General features: G+C 41.9%; 2 protein-coding genes across 5 annotated transcripts in view; one reads left to right on the forward strand and one right to left on the reverse strand.

Annotated features, from left to right (window-relative positions):
* The window catches only part of AP1S2 (adaptor related protein complex 1 subunit sigma 2), a 32,399-nt gene extending 28,684 nt beyond the window's left edge, over positions 1–3,715 (forward strand). For all 4 annotated transcript variants that reach the window (XR_010376538.1, XM_064474983.1, XM_064474977.1 and 1 more), the window contains one exon: positions 1,694–3,715. Coding sequence is in view for 3 of the 4 variants with exons in the window: in XM_064474983.1 (XP_064331053.1) it covers positions 1,694–1,741 (48 nt within the window). In the remaining variant the exon portion in view is untranslated. The remainder of the gene's footprint in view (positions 1–1,693) is intronic.
* Positions 3,716–6,656: 2,941 nt separating this feature from the next.
* On the reverse strand, positions 6,657–23,098 carry ZRSR2 (zinc finger CCCH-type, RNA binding motif and serine/arginine rich 2). The gene is made up of 11 exons (XM_064474947.1): positions 22,953–23,098; positions 21,046–21,125; positions 20,227–20,326; positions 19,826–19,934; positions 19,398–19,484; positions 17,177–17,215; positions 15,237–15,352; positions 12,134–12,347; positions 9,762–9,817; positions 9,503–9,612; positions 6,657–8,889 (listed from the first exon to the last, which is right to left on the reverse strand). The coding sequence occupies exons 1-11, from the start codon at positions 22,997–22,999 to the stop codon at positions 8,408–8,410; spliced, it is 1,440 nt and encodes a 479-aa protein (XP_064331017.1). The 5' UTR covers positions 23,000–23,098; the 3' UTR covers positions 6,657–8,407.
* Between the last annotated feature and the right edge of the window lie 371 nt (positions 23,099–23,469).

Raw genomic sequence — 23,469 nt, forward strand, 5'->3', positions numbered from 1 at the left:
AGCTGTTTTATTACAAATATTTTCAAGACCCTGAAATGCTTGAGAAGTTATATTCTGTTAGAATACTCTGAATTCTGTTGCTATAATTCAGATGTAGGATTTTTTGAGTGAAATGCTTTAAGTTGGTGGATAAGGGAGACACATGTCCTCGCAAATGAATGCAACAAAGCAATCTGGGAATAAATATGATGGGATAGCCTTCTCTGCAATCAGTGTCTCCTTTTGGGGGATTTGTGTTAGAATACACACGTAAATCTTTAATCCTGCCATCCTGCCATCCTGTCTGGCTTTGTCGAGGTCAGTGCAGTTCTGAGAATATTTAAATATTACATCAGTGAGAAACCCACTCCCCCCACCCCCCCCGCTACATCTTTAATATAGAGTATCTTGTTTCCAGTTTTAACTTGCCCTTTTCTTGCAATTTCTTATTTGCTACTGGATTTTGGAAGCCATCTCAAAGTGCTTGAAGGTGGCCCGTTCTCAGCACTGACTTAAGTTAAAATGAAGTTGCCTTTAAAATACCATAGCTGGTTCCTTCAATACTATATTGCCTCATACGTGAACTGAATGAGGATTGTAAACTCAATCATTTTGTGCTTCATCGTCAGGGTTCATTGACTGAGTGTTCTGGTCTTATTTGCAAGATCTGAGGCATTTAATGATGCATTTGACAATTGTTTTTTAAAAATAAACGTTTAGAAAGCAGTTGTAAAATAACTTGTTTGCTGCCTTAACTATTTTCTGCTTTTTTTTCCTGCTTCATGACCTGTCTTGTTTTAGGATGCTAAAGTAAGTTTATTCATACTCTGGCTACTAAACCGGCTTATGTTTCCATAAGAACACAGTATCCCTTTTTACTTCCTATGATATCGTTGATTATGGAAAAGGACAGTCTGATGTCTAACTAAACTACTGTTTTTTTTCAGATGCTGTAGGAATAATGAATACAAAACTGATGACAAACCTTTGGAGTTTTGTATTGAACAACTTGCTCTGAATCTAAAGAAAGCTTTTTAAGATTAGAATTAACCTAAAACTTTGTCTGGTGTAGAATAATAATACAATTGCAATCCTGGAAATTCCTACACTGCTGTAGGGGTCCATTTATTGACACCAGGTGTACCAAGGTACCTTGACCTGGTTTTGTGAACTGAGCGTGTGACTGGTGTGTTTAAAAAAAAAAAAAACAAAAACCAAAACAAACACAAACAAAAAACCCCCACAACCTAGCCTCTCTATAAAGAGCTTAAGGGATACTGTGTCTTAGTTGCGTCAGTCTCTTCATTCATCCACTTATTCGTTCTTCCCTAACAGATTTTTGAGGCCCATGAAATGATTCACCACAAAAATCACTGACTCCATTGCAAGATGCTTCCCCCCCTGCCCGCCCCCCAATTCTTATCTCTGTTACTGGGTTGTGATTTGTTCCCTGCTGGTACATTGAATTGCTTTATTTTTATTACGCTTAAGGGCAATAAAATCTGCCAGCTATTCCTGTGAACCATGACAATCTAATTAACAGCTCTTTGAAAAGTGCAGCTAATACCATGTTTGCAAACCGCAGGACTTCTAGATTTTCATGTCTTTCAGCTTTTCTTTTTTAATTAAGCATCTTTCATACTAACTCATGTACAGTACCGTTCAATAGAAGCACAGGGTCCATTTACCACTGTCTCACATTTTCCCTCCGTAGGAAGCAGAGACCCCACGTAGTGTACTTGAAGAAATTGGATTGACATAAATCTTCACTTCAGCTGATGACATCTCAGTGTTTCATACTGTAAATGTTCACTGCCTTCATTGTAATGTTTAGCTAATGGTGTAAGATGCTGTTTGTCAGTATTACTGTTTTGCTAAGCTGCTTCGTTCAGGCCTACAAGAAAAATACTCCTTTAAAAAGGGAGCAAGAAACTGAAGCCCAAAAATCATAAATGAAAGGGATTAGATTTAAATTGACTCAGTGTCTCCATTCACTGCATTTAGAGGAAAATTGCATTTGACTTCAATAAGTGTTTTTTATAATCAAACTTGACTTCAGGAAACAAATGCATCGTTATGACGTAGCATATCTAAATGAGAAGAAACTATATGGACAACTCCAAATACAAAATCTTATGGTGTAGAAATCGTGTTTATGCAACCAAAGACTTCTTTTCATCTACATTTTAGTCACCACTTGTGCTAATTCTGCTTATTTCAGTTGATGCATAAAGATTGGAAATACCTGTTTACTACTGAATTTGTCATAATACCAAAGAATCCTGTTTGATATGCAGATCCAAACTGGTTAAAAACTGTTAAGATGATACTGCTTTTTTGAAAGAAAACGGCAAACTGATCAACTCACTAGAAATGAAGGTGTGTTTAAGTGTAGCTACCTTGAGCAAAACTCTGCAAGTTACTATACTATAAAGGGAATGCATGTATTTTTTAAAAAAATCCACATAAGAGAACTATTTTTAGATCTGATAATAGCTTGCTCTGAGCACAAGAAAGGAGGCAGGCTTTCCGACTATATCGAGAGGCACGTATGAAAATTGGATACGTTTGAAGATGGGAAAGGAGAAGCTTTACAAAAGGGACTTATTTTCTTTTAGACTGCAGACTGATTTGTGTTTATTGGTGTTTTATAGTTACGCTTCAATGGGTGTATAGGTACCCTTAAAAACACCAACAAAAAACCAAACCAACCCACACTACGTGTCAATGTCATTTTAACTGCTTTTCTTGACTTACACCTTTAACATGACCCATCCCTTATGAAACACCTGTGTGATGCACGCTTGAACCAACTAATTTGCAGTGAGAGCTTTTAATTATTAGCTGTGTATAGTAGATTCACTGCAAATCATGTAAAGTAAGGCCAGGTGATACTTCGACACTTCTAGCAGACTTCCAGTAGTTATAAACTAAACCCCTTTCACTTGAGGGAATTTGACTTGTGTATTCTTTTGAGTTTTGAGGAGGTAGTTGCCACGCTTTGGAGTAGCCAAGCTGTGCCCTGTGTCTGCACGGTCCCTGAGGAGGGGGGGCTGCTCCCCTTCCTCCCCCCCCCCCCCCCCCCCCCGTAACTCCACGCTAGGAGTCAATGCTTTGGCTTGTTCACTTGAGTAAGTAGCGCCACGTTTTCACGAAGCTTCACTTCGGCGTTGCCGCTGGAAGCGGCACTGCTAGCATTAGCATTTACACAGCCACCCGTGGTGCCACCCGCCTTAAATTTGACCCATGGGGAAAGGCTCGGTGTTGCCCCTTGTGGGTGCCCTGCTCCAGACCCAGTGCTGGTGGCAGCAGAAGGGCCAGCCGGGGCAGGGGTGGGTCTGCACGCTGCCGGGGTGGGGCTGGTGAACTCCCAGTGTTAGAATTTCTCTACTTTAAGCCCCTTCTGGGATTTAAACACATCCAATTGCTAGAGAATGTTTTTAACCGAGGGCACGCAGAAGCAGTGGTGTGCGTTTCCCCAGTGCGCAACACGCAGGGATAGATGAGGTTAAAGTGGTAGCGGAACGACCTTGTGTGTGAGATTGAAATGGTAAAATTACCTTCATTTAAGTCAAACCCGAAGCAATTTTCTATGTATTTAATATGTTTTTAAAGTTTACACTGTCACTTGTATGTGCTTGGCTGGATTAAGCTTTGTTGTGATTGTGACAAATAAACTGTTTGATCTCTGTCTGTCACATCGGTTTAGTTGTAATAAATGTCCATTTTTACACCATTGCTTTGTGTTTACATGTAATTCATTCGTTCTTTTGCAGAGGAAAGAAGAGGCTACTCAGTGCTAGCTTAAAAAAAGGGAAATTTTATTACAGTGCTTAACCTGTTCTTGAGCACTTTATTAAAAAATGTGTGAGTATACTGTGTCCAAGATTAGTTATTTACATCCATTTAAATTGTACAGAAAGCCATAAATTAGCAAGTTTTTGGAAGGCTTACCACATTAAACATGAAATTTATTAAAGTAGATGTTAAATTAGGCAGTGGTGCCACTTCATTTGAAAATTAAAACAAACCACATGTTGATTGAGGGTTCGGGATAACACAAACTTAACATTCAGTTCCTTAAATGGAATTTTGAGCAAGTCAATGCAACATTCACGATCCTAGTCTCAACCAAAATTCTCAGATTAATCTGTTCTTCAGTTTTCTGAAAGAACTGAATGGGTTGACATTATCAGCAAAAGCATGGGGAAAAACTTACCATCTTAGGGCATTTCTTTAATATCAAATAAAGTTTTGTTTCTGAAATTTTTTATGGGGAAGGGGTGGGGGGAGCTAAAGAATCAGTTAGAATTCCAGGATTGGTTAGGCAAGCGATTGTTGGCTTAGGTGTCTTCCTCACTGAATCTTAGTCCTTAAGGTGAAGAGGCCTTCCTAAACATCTGCTGTTCCTTTGGAGTTAAGGCCATGATGGTGGTTGCCCTGTGGCTGCCTTTGTCGAGTTGCTCCATGCCGTGGGTTACGCTGGCATGGCTGGCTTTGGCATCAGTCTCATAGTTCACTGACGCGTAACTTGTCCCTGTGTGCTCAAACCATGACACCTTGTTACCTTTTTTTTTTTTAAACAGCGCTAGGTACTGACTTCAGCTGATAGCTCAGTGCTGGATAGAAGGGTAGGTGGAATACCAGGGGTTTATTTTAATTACAACAAATTTACAGTGAAAGCAAAATCAGCTGCACTCTTTCGATGATGGAAGAAAGTAAATGTCGCTTTTAAGTTACTAACATAGGCTTTCACGTTTTGCAACAAGTGCTGATCCAGGACAGGCAGCAATAACATCTTTAAGCAGGCTCCTGCATTTCTTTTGGAAAAATGTTATTTAGGGCACAGGAACGTCACCGGTAAACTTCAGGGCAATTTCCGATATACTGCCGGTGGTAATGCAAAACCGAATCCGAGACACGCTGTCGTCAGAGGAGGTAAAGCTGGGAAGCTACTTAGGCTGTCTTTCAGACCATCTGCCCTCTGTATAAAGCAAGGGAGGGGCCAGCCACAAAAGGCCTTTTCGCACGTGCTGGTTCCCCTCCGCAACAAAGGGACGCCCCGCACCCAGCGCGCTGCCCCTCGCCCCTGCGCCGGTGTCCGGCCGCTCGGGAGCGGCAGAACGGGCAAGCGCTCGGAGGCAGCCACCAGCCAGAAGCCGAAGGCTCGCTCTGCGAGGGGTCAAGGCCGGTTCCCAGCTGCCAAAACGCTGCTGGGCAGCAACACCTCCTGCCTGTGCCTGCAGGAGCTCCCACCAGGGTGTCGCTAGTCCCCTCCTGCCCCTGGAAGAACGCCACCTCCCTCTGCCAGGCTCCCCGAGAAGGGCCCGCTCCCCACTGGGGCTGGGGAAGGGGCTGCCTGGCAGGCCCTGCTCCTCCCTACCCATGCCCGCTGGCCTCTGCGAACGCCTGCTTTCATCATGACGCCACCTCAGCGATCCTGGCAGAATTCACAACTGGAAAAAAAAGACTTTGAAAGCCACCACTTTTAAGCGGTCGTTCAAAACGAAACAAAACTTGGCCAATGTTAATTCACTTTATAAGGCCCTTTTAATTGGAATATGCAGTGTGAACAAGCTATTTCTTGCAAATGTAAATCCTTTCTGTGTTCTGGGGCTTCTCCCCTTGGGAGAAAAAAAAAGAATTAAGGAATTAAGCTTAACACTTAAGAACTTCTAGTCTCTTTGTCTCTTCAGAATAAATACCTCACTCAGCTAATAAGGAAACACAAAACCATGCATATAACACTACTTAAGATTATGAAGTAGGGAAACAATAGTGAAATATATGTACTCTGAAAGTTAGAAAACTGGTTGTATTCCAGGTTTCATGCTAACAAATGCAAACTAAATGTCAGATCTACAGCACTCAATTTCTGTGTAATAAACGGACTGCATGTGAAAGTAAATGCTAATTACAGCTACCGCTCCTACACCGCACAGGTACAGCCAGTAAGTTTGGGTCCAGACCTCAAGAAAAAAAGCTGAAGCTTCAGCCGTTATAGTAGCAGAAATAAAGCATATTTAATTTTTTTTCATGCATCTTTGAGCAAGTCTTTTTTTTTTTTTTTCATTATAAGAACTTTTTTTTTAAAAAAATACAGCAGCTCAGCTTCCCAGATCCCATTACAAAACTGTGGGGACACGGAGCCTAATTACCTGTGGAATTCTCACGCGGGTCTTAGTTGGCACTTGGTTTCTAATCCTACAGAGGCCTGCTTTGCTTATTTCTCCCAACTGGTGACAGGTTCCCACCACCCATTCCACACCTTCTGTTTGAGCTCGGTAATTGATTTCCCTCAGAGAACGCTCAGCAATAACCTGCCAGATGATGCAGGATGCACGACGTGACCAGCGTGAGTTGTGGGGCCCAAGGCAGCACCACTGAAAGGAAGGTGTCGCCGGCCTGTTGGTGGTGCATCTACGGTTCGCTTCTGCTCCAGGGCACTGAACCAGTTTGCCATGTTCTGCAAGTGACCCAGCTAGACAAGTGAACATCTATGAAAAAATAAAACCTAGGGGAAAATCTGTAAGGTCTAGTCAGAAACGTTATGAGAAACTGGTGGTCGCAAATTTCTCAAATATAATTTAAAACTTAGTGCTGTCTCTTCTTGGAAATACGCCTTTCAAACAAAGTTGTTATTTCAAAAGTTATGCTATTAAATTACAACTCCTACATCTGTTAATAACTAAAACATTTAATCAAATGAACTAAGCTACGATTCTGCCTACAGTTATGACAATATATAGTGAAAGTCGGGTTTGAACTGAACATCAATATATAGCACTTTTGTTGTATTACTCCATATTGGACAACAGTTACACATGAAAGAAGGAAAATGTATAATCAGCATGCTAGGTGCAGTATGCATTTAGAAAAGCAAAAATATATATATATTATATTCAGAAACAATGTTCATTCACTCTTAACTACCCTGGGGGAAAAAACGTTCTTGCTGTGAGGAATGCTATCATAAGGTTTGGATACCCAGATTTTCTACGGGACTTTATGTTGTGCTGTTGGAATCGTAACACGTGTCTCTCTGGGAGCACTTGACGTCCACTTTAGGCTTCTAACCTGGGTGGTCTGAACTGTACTCTAACGGCAGGAGCCCAAGTTCTTTGGAGAGGCTAAAGAGAAGGAGGTATCTCTGCAGACTGTTCAGGGCATCTGCACACCTGCACTTCCAGCGCCGCAGACTGCTCTCTCCAAGCATCTGAGGACCCCAGGTGCCTAAGTTAAATACCTGAAGTTGAGCAGCATGAAGTACAGTCCATCTAACAGCTCAAATCTTTTATTTAAAAGTGAAGAAATAGTTCTAATGGTTTATCTAGTTGCAGGTACTTTGCTAATATAGCTGTCCTTTCAAAAGGGTTTTGTCCTGGTAACTTCATTATGTACCCTACTCTCGACCTTGACCGTAGGGAAGCTAGGCAGCAGGGTGCCTTAAACTGTTTGTAAAATAAGCCTAAAAAGGCTTTAAATCAAGTCCTCCCCTCCAAAAAAAACCGTAAAGTATTGTTTCAGTTAGAAAACCTTCGGTTTCTGTAGCCACTCTGCAACCATCTTGGCCCTTCACAACTACACATACGCATCTTCCGTTACCAGATGTACGCTCTTCTACCACGCCACTGCAGGTTAGGCAGGCTGCTTTCAGCTACAGATGGTATGTAACCAAGAGGTATGCAAAGTATTTTTTATCCTCACTCGAGGATTACAAGTGCATGGTCTCCACTCTTACTTGAGGATTAAGGTACTGAATAAATTGATTGTTTTTCTGTGTACTTCTGCCTTGGTTTTAGTCTACTGCAATCCCTACAGGCAATTAGCTCAGCAGCTCAGTCAGGGGACAGAGGAAAATCCAACACTTATGACCACAAAGCTCCTACTGGGCAAGTACTGTACAATCAAACAGTGATGTCTTTCAGATCCCTTTTCTCCAACTCATAACATGATTCTATTTACTTTGTCTAGAAAAAGATTTCCCATAAACAGACAGAAAATATAAATGGCAGTCTTCTACAGACTTCTGTTCGCGGTATGCTGTGGTGTGAATTTACAGCACGCTGGCTGTTCTGTACTAACTCCTTACAGGGACAGTAAACACTTAACACACACATAACACAGAAATAAGCATATACCAAATAAGCTTTACTTCTCTTTCTATTTGTACTCGGTATGCATCCAGATGTTGCAGCAGTTCAGAGGGACAGAGTAGCTAGGGTACTTGACATTCACACCTTATGTAGGACTTAAACTTTTCATTTTCTGAAGCTTAGCACACAATAAACTAGGTTCCTTTATTAGGAAGAAACATTTTAATGTGCAAGAACACTTTATTTGAAACTCAAATATATCTGGTGCCCTACTGGAAAGATTTCTGTGTCAGCTCTATGTTTGACCAATTAGCAACTTCTAAAAGTAATTCTCACTTTGTTTTGGGAGTTTCACTATTTTTTCCTCTGCTGCTCGATCTCTTTTTACCCCTGCTCCTTGACCGAGAGGAACTCCGACTTCTGCTCCTACTGCGTGTTCGGCTATGACTTCTGCTGCGACTGCGGCCTCTCCTCTTTCTCCCCCTGCTGCGAGACCTCCTCCTCTCTCGACTTCTTGACCTGCCAGACCGGCGCCTTCTCTTGTTTTTGCGGCGATTCTTTTTCCTCTCAGATTCTCCATTTCTCCGGTAAGAATGATCTGGGCTTGGGCTGCCCCTTCTCCTTGACCGGCTGTAATAGTCATCACGATGGCTCGTTCTGTTTCTCCTTTCAGAGTTTTTAGACAACTGATTAGTCCGTTCAGGAGAAATACGTATGTCTCTATTGGCCTCCCAAAACTCATTGTTTGGATTTTTGAATACATGAAGAAAGTTGCAGTGTTTCCCTCTTGGACACTTCTGCCTTTCAAATAAGCCTGCAACAGATTAGGGTTTGCTTTTTTTTATGAACCAGACCTGTTAAGTCTCTTCTTCATCATGTACCTACTGGAAAGAAACTTACTAAACTGAATTTTGCTTCTTCAAACAGAAAAACATGCACCTGACCACCTATCAATTCACACAAGATTATTTTTCAATAGGTACTTATTTGGAATTAACTTTAACAGTTTTAGCTTAAAACGATGTTAATAAATAATTTTATTACCTTAATCTAAGAGCGTAAGTCAAATGTGATCGTTACTGCTAAGAACTGTTGATGGTTCAGAAACTGCTGTTGCTTTTTAAAAAGATAAATTCTTACTTCCTGTACTTCCACCTTAAGATTATTATTTCCAAAGCTAGGATCCAAACTTTCTTTTCCAGTCCAAGCTAAATCCACTAGAATGACTCACACCTACGTGACATGGTATGAATATTCCCTTTCTTTCCTAGATCTACACAAGCAAGTTAGCATGTGTGTCTTCCAAACCGAAATGAACTGCAACATTAGGCAGATCTGAAAGCTACAGGCTAATTCCCCCTTTTTCACCTCCACAAGTACTCTTTCAATAAAACACGCTCTCTTTTCCACGTCTTTGTGTGACTCACCGCATATAGCAGTTTTCCACCTTGTCACAGGACAAAATTCACAATGAAGCTGTCGGCCTGCATACCATCGTCCACTGAATAGAGCAAGAGCTGCCTGACAGTCCTTCTCCCTTTAAAAAGTAAAAATCAAAGAGCATTATCATCATGCAATCATTTAAGACATTACTTACCAACTTTAGGCTCCCATTACAGTATGGGAATGAATCACTTAGATTACGTGTTCACAGTTCTAAAATTCAGTAAGCTTGCGAGTACTTACGACTGATACTGGACATACACGTTTCCTCGCAGGTGAGGCTCGTAATTGCAACTGACCTAAGGGGATGGAAACGTTAAGTTAGTGCAATGGAAGGTTTATGCTGTAACAGCAGCTCACGCATATTGAGATGGCAGCCATTCCAATTTATGACAGTTCATCAGTATGAACTTACGTGTGAATTTCTTCTGAACACTTAGTTTTAGGCATATAAAAGGTTTTGGAAAAAAAAAAAAGGCAAAAAAAAAAGCAAAAAGCCCTTCTGGCTTATGTTTGACTGTTTCCAGCATTATGCTTTGATTAACATTAGGACCTCTGCATCACTTAGTCTACAAGACAGCTTGTACTCAATTGTCTCGCACTTGTCTGGGCCAACCCTACTGTGCAACAGCCAAATCCTGCTCTAAAAACAATTAGTAGTATGCTCATGGGGAAACGTGGGATTCGTTATGGTAAGAGAATCTTTACAGCAATTTTGCTTCACAGCATCCCTGTGAGACCAGTTGGAAAAGCTGAAGTTACTAGCTTTCACTGTACCATTCTGAGACACCCTTTTAAAATTATAATTTAGCATTCAGAGTATATCTAAAGCTCTCAAAATTACACAATTTAACTTCCAAAAAGCCTGTTGCTAGCCACAAAGGATTATGAAATGGGCAGGCCCGAGCAGGCTAGAACCCGATTCCCCAGAGCAGAGCTGTGAGCCCAGCCCCTTTTGCCCCAGGCCTCTTCCTGAATCTGCACCAAATGAGGCAAGCGGCTCCTTTCATCACGGAACCCTGACTGACCCTCAGAGACTACCTCTGTGCGTTGCATTAGGCAGGGGCTACAGGCAACAAGCAGCAGCTGTGTAATTAAGCATTACAGAATAAGCAGTCAAACTACATCAACACAAGAACAGGCAAGAATGATTTTGCCATGGACACTTTTGGGTGGGAAAAGTGTGTTTTGTAAGGATCTGTCAGATTCTGGAGCAGCTTCCCAGAAAAAAGAGGAAGAATAAAACCTTGGACTACATTGGAAACGGAAGTCAGGTGGAAGAGGGGTGTGCATAATCTGATTCTAAATGGTAGCAGAGACTCAGCTCGATCACAGGTAAGATCCCTGCAGCCAACACCTAATTTCTAAGCATCCCTAATATAATGAAAATGCCCATGAGAATCACATTGCAGGTGCCCAATTACTTCAGAAGGTAAGAAACGCCACAGTAAAAGCTCTTACCCTGTTGTTAGTCATAGGGACCCAAGTATGCACAACTTAGCACAGTTGCATATAACGACAATGATACAGAGACGAGGATCTGGGTTTGATGGGTCTTCAGACAGCATTTCAACCCACGCTCCATTGGGAATCTACATCCTGTCTTCTAGATGGAGCGCGGCTTGCTAATATCCCATGAGTCAAAATAGGGAGGGGATACTCCTCCAAATAAATGAAGGTTTCTTACCCACAAAGCTCATTATAAAACTATTGAAAATTTACTTTTTCTACTTTGCTCTTGCTTGAAACGCTAATACAATCTCAGTTCTGAGGCAGCTGTCAGTAGATGGAAACAAGAGGAGAAAAGGCACTGTGTGCCTCCGGGTGACTGCAGGAAAACACTCAGAATGCCAAGCAGAAAGGGGTGTTGCAGCAGGTTCTGCTACAGGGAGATTTCACCATCCAAGCTGTGTATTTTGGGGCAACATGGGACTGTTGACACCCACCATTCATCTCTGATGTCTCCACTTACAGGTCCCTCTTCTTTCCCCATAAGAAATCGTAATATAAATGGGAAAAAAAAAAATCAGGAAAGAAACTAAGGATGGATGACAAATCTCAACACCATTTACATAACTTACCTTTTTATAATTCCTCCTACTGAAATATCTACTACCTTTTCAGTTCATTGTAGTTTTATTTTATCCAGCCGGTCCCAAAATGGCATTGTTTGGGTGTATACTCCACATACATTTTATACTCCCACTACTTTATTCCTTAGGCACAAATACAATAGAACAGATATATTTATATTGCCTAACAGTCTTAGTTGACCCTCTGAGGCTCATCATGAGCCAGGTTAAGAAGGGACTGTGAGGTAAGTGGACTGTTGAGCAGTATGAATAACTTGCAGTATGAAAGCACAGACTTTTATAACAGTTTAGGGGAATGGGAGAGAAGATCCACCCAGAGTAAGACAATGCTCTGTAACAGCAGTGGTAAGTTTACAGGTGACATGAGAGATGTACAGTTTGCTGTAAGGACACTGTACAGTTCTCTAATGTACATGGGATTTAGCTAGGGCATGCTGGACAGAATTCCTGTTAAGGCTAGTAAGACACATCTTATGTGTCATATGTTACACATTTAACAAGATATTATACTCAGACACATACCTTGAATTGAACAACCTTCCCCACATTCTGAAACTCGGGGAGCACGTCCTCGTAGAACTCCAGGAACTGCTGGTAGGTCTCCTCGTCACTGTACTCGAGACTCGCGTCCGTGTCGTAGTCATCTCTCCGGCACTGCTCCATGCCAAAAGTAAGGAACATCCCTCGGACAAGTAGTGTCTTACTAGATGTTGGATAGTTATGCTTGCGAGAACACCTGGACATTTGTAGTGAAGAAAGAAAAGTTAAAAGATCAGCACTTTCAGCAGAGGATGCACTTGAAACTCCAAACACTTGCCATTTTGAGTAACAGCTATTACAAAAGAAAATCCATTAGTGGGAGATCAACATACTTCTATTATTAAAACAAATCTTCTGGAAGTGAGTTCACATATAATCTTAATGCTTTCTGCTCTGCATAAATACATTCTTGCTGAAAAAAAGCACATCTGTAAAAGCTATAGATGCCAGTAACATAGTAAGAGCTAGAGTAATTTCTTTTAGGCTACTAGAGTTAAAGGTATTCTATATTCTGAAGAGCTTTACAGAAAGACTACTGACAATCTTTTAAGACACTTTAAGGCCACTCCCTGCTCTTCTTTTTGCAAACTGAACAACTGTAACCGAAGTTGTTCTCATCATATGGGGGAGTAGGGAGGGAGGGAACGTACATTTAGACCTGAAGTTGGATGAGTACGAGATTGATATTTTTCAGCTTTTTAAAAAATGCTTCTTATAAGTCAGTCTTATCTTAATCTGCATCTTCTCAGCAGCCATAAAAGTATTAGATCTCCCTCACCATCCATCATATTCAGGCTACCTCCCTCACATGCTGAGACACAGTTCTTCCCCACAAACCTGTAGACTGAGTGAGAACATAGATGTTAGCCTCTACATTTATTTCACTGTGCTTTATGATCTCCACTTCAAACACTTCCCCAAGCAACTGGGTATGCACTCTCCAACACATTTCTTCTTTTCGTAATATGATCAGAAAAATAGTCAGACCAGTCTACTCTCTTTATCTAGCACTGGCAAAGCACACATAAATTGGAGGGAGGTCAGGTCTCAAAATGGGCAATTACAATCTAGACTTCAGATAAGAAGTTTCTTTCTGCATCCAGTCAGTCAGAAATTGACCCTCCCTTTCTGGTTGGCACCTTAGACTTCAAAATAACTAAAAATAAAAAACAAAACTCCGAAAGCAAAACTAAAACCGGATACAATTAATTTGTTTTTTAAATTACATTTTAGAAGCTGCATCATTTCACTGTTCTGTTTGAATGACAGAACTCAAAATATTATACCCAACCAATACTGTCTGTACACAAAATGAATATGGCACATGACAGAATGAAAGGAAATCCAAGGAAAATTAATGACCCAAAATCCAGTACTGTTACAGATTTGGGTTTGAATTACTGGGAAAATTAGTGATGGTGAACTCAGCCAGTTTTAGCTTCTTCAGGACATAGTGAGCTTTGACAAGATTCAACAAGTATTTTATTGGTAACACTGGCTCTCAGTTTTTCACCACTGTGGTGTATTTCAGCTTTCAACCCATTCTTCCAATCCTTATCCTAGCTGTATCTCAGTCCTTCAACTTACAGTCAACACCAGAGGTTAAAGTGACCAGAATATTAAGGAAGCAGATATGTGAGGAGGAAGAAAGAAGACAGAGGAGAGGTAGCTGAGATAAACAACTACAGGTGACAGAAGGGCAGAATATGATGTTTCTCAGTATTTATTTATTTACCAAGTGTGTTCATAGTTCAAAGCAAAACTGATTTTTACCCAACCCATAATTAATCCAAGGAGGTCACCTCCGTTAAATACCACTGAAACAAAAATACTGCAAAGATTACAAAGAACTTAACATTTGAAAAGCAAAAATGCTGCCTGCAGTGAAACAGCTGGCCAAACTTTTATTTAGGAATTCAACACATGTTTAGGAATTAAAAAAACCCAAAGATGTGGACTTAAAGCTTCCATGGAGTTGAATTACCACATAACTATCTACAATATACATCACACTAAAACAAACTACTTCTAGGATCAAGAAAACTGCAATAGATGGACCACATGTGTTTCAGTGGTACAAGTGAGTACAATATGCTTACTAGTTTGTTCTGAAGATTCATGTAGTAAGTAACAGAGTCTTATTACTGAGCTATTTCTCCTCCTTAACACACATGAAAACTCAGGGATTTTCTAGCAAGATGCTGCATTTGGGTCATCATCTTTAATGGTCACCAATGAACCTGTACTCCACGAACCCATCTATTCTGGCAACAAGTTTCACCATTTGTTTTGTATGAGAAAGTACTTTTTTTTTTAAGCTGGTAAACACTCAGGTACTCCTAGTTAAACTATTTCATAATAAAAGCAAGCAAATCCATCCCATCCTACTCATGAGTTCAATGTTCATCTACCACAGCCCTCTTCCATCATCTTTGAAAGTAGAGTCTACACTAGTTAGCCACTCCTCTTACAGAAGCTGTTCCTCATCTCTGATCATCTTATTGTCCTTCTCTCTTCTTGCCTTTTAGTATACTTTCTTTCTGAAATAGGGCATGTGTAACAGTACAAAAAAAAATAAATCAGGAACGAATGTATCATGCATTTAAGCAATACACGAACTGGATAATTCTGGAAGCTACACAGCAGCTTTCTAAACTGTGCAGATGTACCTGAACTTGTTTTAGTCCTTTTGCGATTCGATTTTATTTTTTAAAAGATGAAGTATATGCAAATTAGCCAAGATAAAAGACAATATCTGATGTATCAGGCCTGTACTAATAGCAGTAATCAAATATATGCTGGCTGAATGCATCCGTACATCTGTCAGAGCTAAGGAAAAGTCAGTTTGGCCAATGCGAGCAGAATGCACCATCAATAATATGCCATAACAATAAATAGTTCAATTCCAGCCAGGCAACACTTTTGCTCTCAATGTCTAGTTCCATCATGAATAACAGAACCACATCCAAATACATAAAAGTAATTTATATAGCAATTTTTCTTCAGTTTGCATATGACCTAATGAAGTTGCTTCCCTTTCATCTCTCCAAAACACGTCTATGCTGGTAAATATTCAATTGATTACCTGTCTCCAAATCGGCAGGAACCTGTTTTAATATAGAATGGGCAATTTGCTCTATCTTTCTCTGTTCCTATATTCTCTGGGGGTTCTGGGTTATGCCAGGTGACACCATTCTCCAGCTGTGGAAAAACATGAAAATACACAGAAGTTAGAAAAGAGAAGAGAGATGTAGCGTCAAAATAAAATTACCAATTAAATCCACACGCAGTTATGAGCACTGTGTTACCACAAGGCAAGCTGAACCTATTTTAAGCACTGTTTTATAAAGCTGCCCAGTGCCTTAGGTCTCTGGTGATGGAAACCTCTTTTCTTGATAATTGTTCAGTTTTAACAACAAGTCTATATTCATTATTTCTTTTTAACAACAACAACAAAAATCACCAAACTGGATATTTTGTTTGCTAAAGGAAAAGCTTCTTAAGATTTTATAACCAAAGAAGTTGCGGTAATATTTGCTCCTCAAAAAACAATTTCATTTGTCATCTATAAGAATCACAAATACTGGGACAGATTCTTTCCATTCTGCAAAACCTGTTACCTGCTTCACTCCAGGACCCACTGAGCAGCATCTGGCAGAGAGAAAGCTAGAACTATTTACTTATTTGTCCTTACAACAGCTCAAAGCTCAGTAAGGTTATCACTATCACTTTCTATGCAGCTAGAAAAGGCTAAAATAAACCTAATGTGCTAAAGGCCAGAATTAAAAAAAAATAAATTCATAGTCAGCACTGGAATTAAAAGCCTCCATACTGCTTGTCTCAGGCCATTAAGGTTTCTATAATTCAAAATGGAACTGTCAACTTGCAAGCATTGACTGACTACAAACAAAACAAACATTTTAAAAAGGGAATTTTCGTTTTGTTAGCCAAAAGTTCTGTAAAGCTGACTAGCCTAAGTTCTTGTTTTAAATCAACTGAAAACTCTATTTACAAGCAGCATTTGACCCTACTATCAGTTCTGTTCATGACTCTCGGCCGTAATTTTCTTTCAACAAAACAGCACTGTCACTTCAACAGTGTCAACAGCAAGTAACTGAACCCTGAACTGATACTATAATGAAGTCTCTAACATACCACATTCCTGCCTATTCCCTTGCACAAATGGCTGCTAATACATCTTGAGCTCCTGGCAGGTGATAGTTCAGAGCATTTTTCTACCCGTATTATAAAATAAAAGAGTTAGATTCCCTACCTAAATAACTGTTTAAACATAATTTGGAACTGCACGCAACTCCAGTCAAGCTACGGCAATCAACGTACGGTGGGTTAATTAGGTTAAAACTTAGTTTTCAGATTCATGCAGTGGTTTAAGCAGAGCAAGAATCTTCACAAGTTTAACCATATGACAGGGATAGAAAGCCAAATTATTCTTTAAGGCAATAGGAAAGTTTGAATTCATCTTCTCTAAGATTTAAATCAAGGCTGCAGTTTTCTTTACTACACGCTGCCAGCTTGAGATCCGTGCTCTCCCAGGCACTCGAGGAGTCAGTTTCTCCCTCCCCCACTTTTTTTTTTTTTTCTTAAGGATCTGTGCCCTCTTCTACTGCTGAATCCTTTTATTCAGAGCCTGCCGTCTGCTTAAAAAGGCAAGTTTGTCTTGCCACGCAGAAGGAGCGACAGATTTATTTGGAATTCTACTTCACAAATAAACCATCATGCCTAGTGTTTTTTAACAGCACACAGCAGTATTTCCAGATTCATTTTGACTCACGTCTCCCAAACAGGAATGAGCACGAACAACTGCACTGCCACCAACCACTCAGAAATATGCTTAATTATGTTCCACCTCATAAATAATTGTTTGCAACTCATGCAAACCACTACATATCAAATTCATTCAGGCCATTAGGTTCTTGAGAACAGACGGACAACATGCTAGAAGGCAAACACCGGATGGCAATTAAATTACTTTTCAGTTCTTTTTGAAAAAGTCTCTGAGCGTACCTGGCTTTCAGCTTGATCCAGCATCCTCTGCACAGCTGCCTATAAATGGTGCAAACACAGGACTAGTGAAAACCCTGAGGACACGCAAAACATCTGGTTTCTTTAGTTAAGAACCTGATTTACAATACTCAATGATTATACGCAATAAAAGTTTGATGCGGTTTGCTTTAAAAACTAAAGTTTTGCTTTTGCTCTGTAGCAATTCATGTACTACAAAGCTGTTACAGGATACGTCAGACAAGACCCTCATTGAGATAATTTTCTAATCTAAATGCTAGACAACTTTAAAAGCTTCATTTTTTTTTCTTTTTTAAAACTATCAGTGAACTACTGAATACTGGAATATATCTCCTGCTCCAGTACTCAGTCTGGTTACAGTTAAATTCATAATCATTTAGTTGCATTAAACTTTTTAACTTAGAACGATCTATGTAGCACACAGAAAACCACATTGCTCAGTGAATCTCTGTTAAAGCAAAGCATGTAACTGTTAAGAAAACTTAATATCATAAGTTCACTGTGTCTAGCCTTTCAAATACAGGAAAACAACGAGGATAGTCTTTCCCTTCCTTCTTCTAAGTGGGCTGAGCAAAACAATAAAGTCACTCTCCAGAACTGGCTGGAAATTTCTCACAAATTATTCTAGGAAGTTCCAAGAAAAACAGACATTTAAACATAACCAATACAAGAAAATATGTTAGCATGATCTTAATATGGAAGAGGATTAATTCAATTTAAAAAAAGAGGAAGAGCAAATAAAAATTAAAAAATTCAACCCCAGACAGCATCTGGTACTATTCATCACGTATGTCAGATATTACCCATCTTAATAAATAAATAAATAAATCTCAAAAAAAAAAATTCCCATATTTTCTCATCTTTGGGAGGGAAAAAATTGCTTTTTATCAGTAAGTCAGAATTTGAACCAACTGCTGTTTCAAGAGACAGGCCAAATCAATTCAACAACTTTCTGCTGCCGAAACGGGTGGCTCCACTCCCTGCTGGGTACTCAGTTTCCCTCTGGGTGCCTGTCAATGTCCTCTGTGAGCCAATTTAGCTCACTAAATCAGTAAAATAGTAACACAGAAAAACACAACACAAACAAACCAACAACCAACAAAAAAGAAAGTGGCTTCCAGGTTTCAGGGAGCCAAATAAGCCTACTGAGGGCTTGGACAAACCCAGAGACAAGGAGAGGGAAGGAACAAAATCCCACTGTTACCATGGTTCAACTCTCTTGGAACTATATCTCAACCTTAAATAAAGGACACGACCGTCATTTTCTCTCCCTGCTCTGCAAAGAGAGAAACGGACACTTAACACAAGAGGAAGTAAGACAGGAAATACAACTGCTGTTCTTTTTCATTCCTTATGCAATTAGGATCTGTTATACAATCGGTGGCACAAACAACTGTTAAATGCAGGAGACAATACTGTTTGCTCCTGTCTCTTCTGCTGTGGCTACCAGACACAGTGGCAAGACACCTCCCAGTGAAATGACTGGAATCTTTTGCCATTGTGGATTGGATTGTGAACCCTAGAAAGCTGCAATCACCCTTTACTGGCGATAGGCCAGTCCTCACGTTGGATTTCCTTACAGGACATCTTACATCCAGGTCATTCAACTTCTAAAACTTAAGAAGAATGTATCGTTAACAGAAATGTTATCAGTGACTAGTATCTTCAGTATCAATTTTTTCTCCACCCAAGGAGCTCTGAAAAAAAGATACGCCCTGTTGGATGAGTCAGGTAAAGAAGAGCTGTAATGTATCTTTTATTAAGAACTGCGTTAAGGAACAGCAGCAATGTAATTCCATATTCCATATCCTCATCGTGCGTTTTCTTCAGCACTGAGTAATGTCCCAGTTCAACTGGGACATTAAGTAAGGATTATCTTTAACACGTGATGCAAAAAGTGCACATATCATCAGAACCTGCATTCACAGCGTGCTTTTGGATTGAACCGATGTGAGAAAAACCCCACATACTATGAACAACCAGACACATTAAAACTAGTTACCCTTCTAGGTGTAAGGGCTCATTACATCCTCTCTTGCAGTGAATAATAGTTTCAGGAATTTAGACAGAATGGAGAGAAGTAATTAACACATTTGTAAGTTCACTAATCAGAATAAAATCCCTCTTCAACATGCATAGACTGTTGCATCTGATAATGTAAGAGGATATGTAACATGTTTATCCTCCCACTGCCAGGAATCACCTCTCTCTCTCTCTTCTCCTGTTGCTTCTGCTGTGCCGCTTCTCTCTCTTTTCTTTGCTGCTCTTCCCATTCTTCTTTGATCTTCCGCTTTATGATAAAAAATATTTTAAAAAATCACTTAAGGAAACAGATGCTTTATAATCAGTCAAATTCAAAACTATCATGTTGTAGTACAGCTCCTTAATCATTAAGTTTTCAACCAGTCATAAGCAACTAAATCTCCGGACAAAAACCCTTTTAAAAAGTCTTCTTTTGTTGTTTTTTTTTCCCCCCTTCAATTTTGCTCTTCTAGAATGGAAGAAAGAGCTTACACTTTCAAATACACCAACATCAATAACAAAACTGGGTCCAGTATAGAATAGTAAAAGATTTTACACTAAGTCTCCCTTATTGCCAGGCACAACTGTAACACTCAGTTTATACACCACCTCTTCTTCTTCCTGACGTTTTCTCGCAGCCTCTTCTTTTTCTTTTTTAAGCTTGAACTCTTCTTGGGCCTTTTCTTCTCTCAGCAACCACTGCTCATGTAGTTTTTGTCTACCAAGGAAAGAGACGCTGCTTAGAAAAAATTTAATGAATACCCACAACCGATGCAATTCTTATACATACAATCCACATATATTAGTTCAGCAATAACTACAGCTTATCTCATCTTCTTTACAAGAGAAAATTCCACAGTAATCATTCAGGCTTTAGAGAAAAATTGCGTAGCCTGAAATATACAAAAAAGATTCTATTTTACAGACTATATTGAAACTTTTCGAAGTATCAAAATGGTATTGACTATAAATGTATCTACTGCATATAAGCCATTTTCTAGATTTTTCACCTTTCTGCCTCAAGCTTTTTTTCTTCTTCTTCTTCCTCCTCTTCTTCTTCCAGTTCCTCCTCTTCCTCCTCAGACACTGATTCATCTTTTTCTGTAGCTTCTGAGAAAAAAAAAACACAAAACAATGTGTCATTGTTTTGGCTGGGATGGAGGTAACTGTCTTCACTGTAGCTCGTCTAGCGCTGTGTTTTGGACTTAGTATGAGAATAATGCTGATAACACACAGATGTTTTAGTTGTTGCAAAGTAGTGCTTGCACTAGTCAAGGACTTTTCCACCTTCCCATGCTCTGCCGGGTGCACAAGAAGCCGGGAGGGGAGGGGGCACAGCCAGGACAGCTGACCTCAACTGGCCAAAGGGATATTCCATATTGTATGATGTCACTCCCAGTATATTAACTGGAGGGAGTTGGCTGGGGGACGCAATGATTGAGGCTCAGGGACCAGCAGTGTCAGTCAGCAAGCTGAATGGTTACACCACTTTTGTCTTGGTTTTTTTTCCTCTCTCTCTTTTTGGTTTTGCCTCTCTCTCTCTATTATTATATTTTATTTTACTTATTAAACTGTTAATATCTCAACCCATAAGTTTTCTTGCTTTTGCTCTTCCAATTCTCTCCCCCATCCCACAGGGATGGGCAGCGTGAGTGAGCAGCTGCGTGGGGCTTAGTTGCTGAATGGGGCTAAACCACAATACAATGCACCTAAATAATTGCATGTTATAGTCGGCAAAGATACATAAAATTATATCCTTTTTAAAAAACAAAAAGAAAAAAAAGAATCACTACTAGGTCTGCTGACAATACAAACCACTTCACAGTTACCTGAGTCTCTTAGTTTGGCAAGGGCCTGCCGCTTTTTTTTCCGCTTTTCTTTCTTCAGAATAGCTCTGTATTTTTGATGGCTGAAGATGAGAGAATATTATTTACATTAAAACAGACAAAAAAGGGATTTTTACTGTCATAAATACACTCAATTTACATCAACAGCACAAAACCCCACAAATGGCAAAATTAACAGCTATTCATATGAAACAGTAACTCTACATGGATGTCTGACGTGACAATGAAATACGTAGTTTTGCTGTTAGAGCTGCATGTGGACAGCAGCAACAGTCACATTCGGACACAACACAGGCGGTCCCATCCTTTTTGAGCTCCTCAGTTCCTGACTCTTGGTCACTAGATACAATTAGGGAGAAAAATTTGGGGATCTCCTACCCTATAATTCTGGCACACTTTCAGCACATTCTAGTCTTCCTCTCTTTTACAGGGTATGAAATTTTAAGTCCCTTCCCTTCTCCCTTGATATTCTCTAGAGGCGGCATTCTTAACGTAGAGATAACAAAAGCACTCTTAACAACCACCGCAGGTGATGCTCAGGTCTACTCTTCTGCTGCTGAAGCTTGGCCAGACTCATCCTTGCTTGTCTGACAGCTCTGCAAGGCTGCCTAGAAACAGCACCATGCTTTCACTGTGGTTAAAAACCCGCTAAGCATCTGAAAGCCTTTTCATATCAACCCCTTTTCTAAAATTTTTCATTCTAGCTCTCTTCTTTCTAGTCAGATCATAATGGAAAAATAGGAGGGAGGCATGTTGTTCAACTCTTGCTGTTCTGCCATGCCAAGTATTGACAGGAGATCAAAATCTTCCTGTTTCAGAGTATGTAATTCTAAAAGATTCCATAGGTATAACTCTGACAGCCAAAACCTCACCCACACCTCTAACCCTTCAGTTCAGGATTACTCACAACCTCACTATCTGCACACCTGTGCAGGCCATCAGTAACACCGTGGCGGTTATCCCAGCAGCAGAGCGCTTGCCCTCAAAGACCAGCGCCTGACTGCGTGCTCTGCCCACATCTGAGCCTTCTATCAAGCAAGCCTAGTGACTCCTCCTGTAATATCATCTGCCTGAAACGAAACTCATCCGCTCAGCAGGTGCCTGGGGCTGACAAGCGAGGATACGTCCTTCCTAGTTCCTGGGCTTTCTTAGGTGCTCTTGAAGCCCAAGGAAAGAAGAAAGCGAGCAACTCTCCTCACTCCTAGGCCACAGCAGCACAAGAGGAGGTGGGTGGAGAACTGAAGTGCAAGAAGCAGCTCCAGGACTGGGAATCGCCCAAACCCCTCCAGCCACACAGCACTGACGAGCAGGGCCGCCCCAACAAGCGTGGAGCGTACGCGCTTACAAAGACTCGGAGGCCCGGACCGGAGATCCCGTCAGCTGCGGGACTGGGCCCAGGCACGCACACGCCGGCCGTCTCCCCGGGCCGCGGCCTCCGCCAAGCCTCACACCGCCCTGTACCCTCCGCCATCTCCCCCGAGGCGTGGAGCGTCGACCCCAGCCCCGCCAGGAGCGCACGCAGGAGGGCCGCGGCGGAGGCCAAGCAGCGCCGGCTGCCCCCGGCAGCGGGCCGAGCCGGGCCGATCGCCCCTCGCGGCCCCTCCCGCTTCCAGCCCCGCCCCCAGGCGCCCCCCGTGGCCCCGCTCGCCGCCCCCCAGGGCCACCGGTCGCCCAACCGCCCCCGCGGCGGCCGCCCGGCCATGGCCGCTGCCGCACGTAGCTGCGCCACTCCCAGGCCCGGCCGCGAGGCGGCCTCAGCTTCGGCCGCCGAGAGGCCAGACTATGTCGGCCAGGGCTAAGCCCTGCTCCACCTCAGGGCTCCTCGGGCCCTTCCCCTACGCCCGGGAGGCGACGGGGAGGTCCGGCACGGGCCTGGGCCTCGGCCTCACCTCAGCTTCCCCAGAGGGGACTCGGGCAGCAACATGGGCGCCGCCATCTTGCGTTACCAAGGGGATGTCACGTGACCCCGCGGCGGAAGGGCGCAAAATCCCTTCCGGCAGACCGAGCCGGGACCGGCGCCGGCGGCAGGAGCGGGTGGGCGGTACGAGTGTGCGTGCGTACGTGTGCACGTAGGCACGTACGCGCGCACATTGGGCGGCCGTCGTGGAGCCGGGCTGCGGGGCTGCGTGGGGAAGGGTGGCTGCTGTGGCGCTGTCCCGGCTGGCGGGGGGCAGCGCCGGGGCCGTTCGTCGGGGAGCCTTGTGAGGGGCGCCGGCCGTCCCGTGGCAGCCCGGGCCTGGTCGCTGAGGAGGCACCGGGGCCGGCTGGGGCTTGGGGTCGCGGTTCTCCAGCCGGGTGCAGTAGCCGCCCGACGCCGCAGCTGTACGCGGCGGGGTAGGGGAGACGGGGGAAAAGAGCACCTGCTTTGGGTGATTGCGTAGAACTGACGAGTGCAGCTGGTTTCAG

This window comes from Phalacrocorax carbo, chromosome 1 (assembly GCF_963921805.1).
Source record: "Phalacrocorax carbo chromosome 1, bPhaCar2.1, whole genome shotgun sequence".
NCBI classification, from domain to species: Eukaryota; Metazoa; Chordata; class Aves; order Suliformes; family Phalacrocoracidae; genus Phalacrocorax; species Phalacrocorax carbo.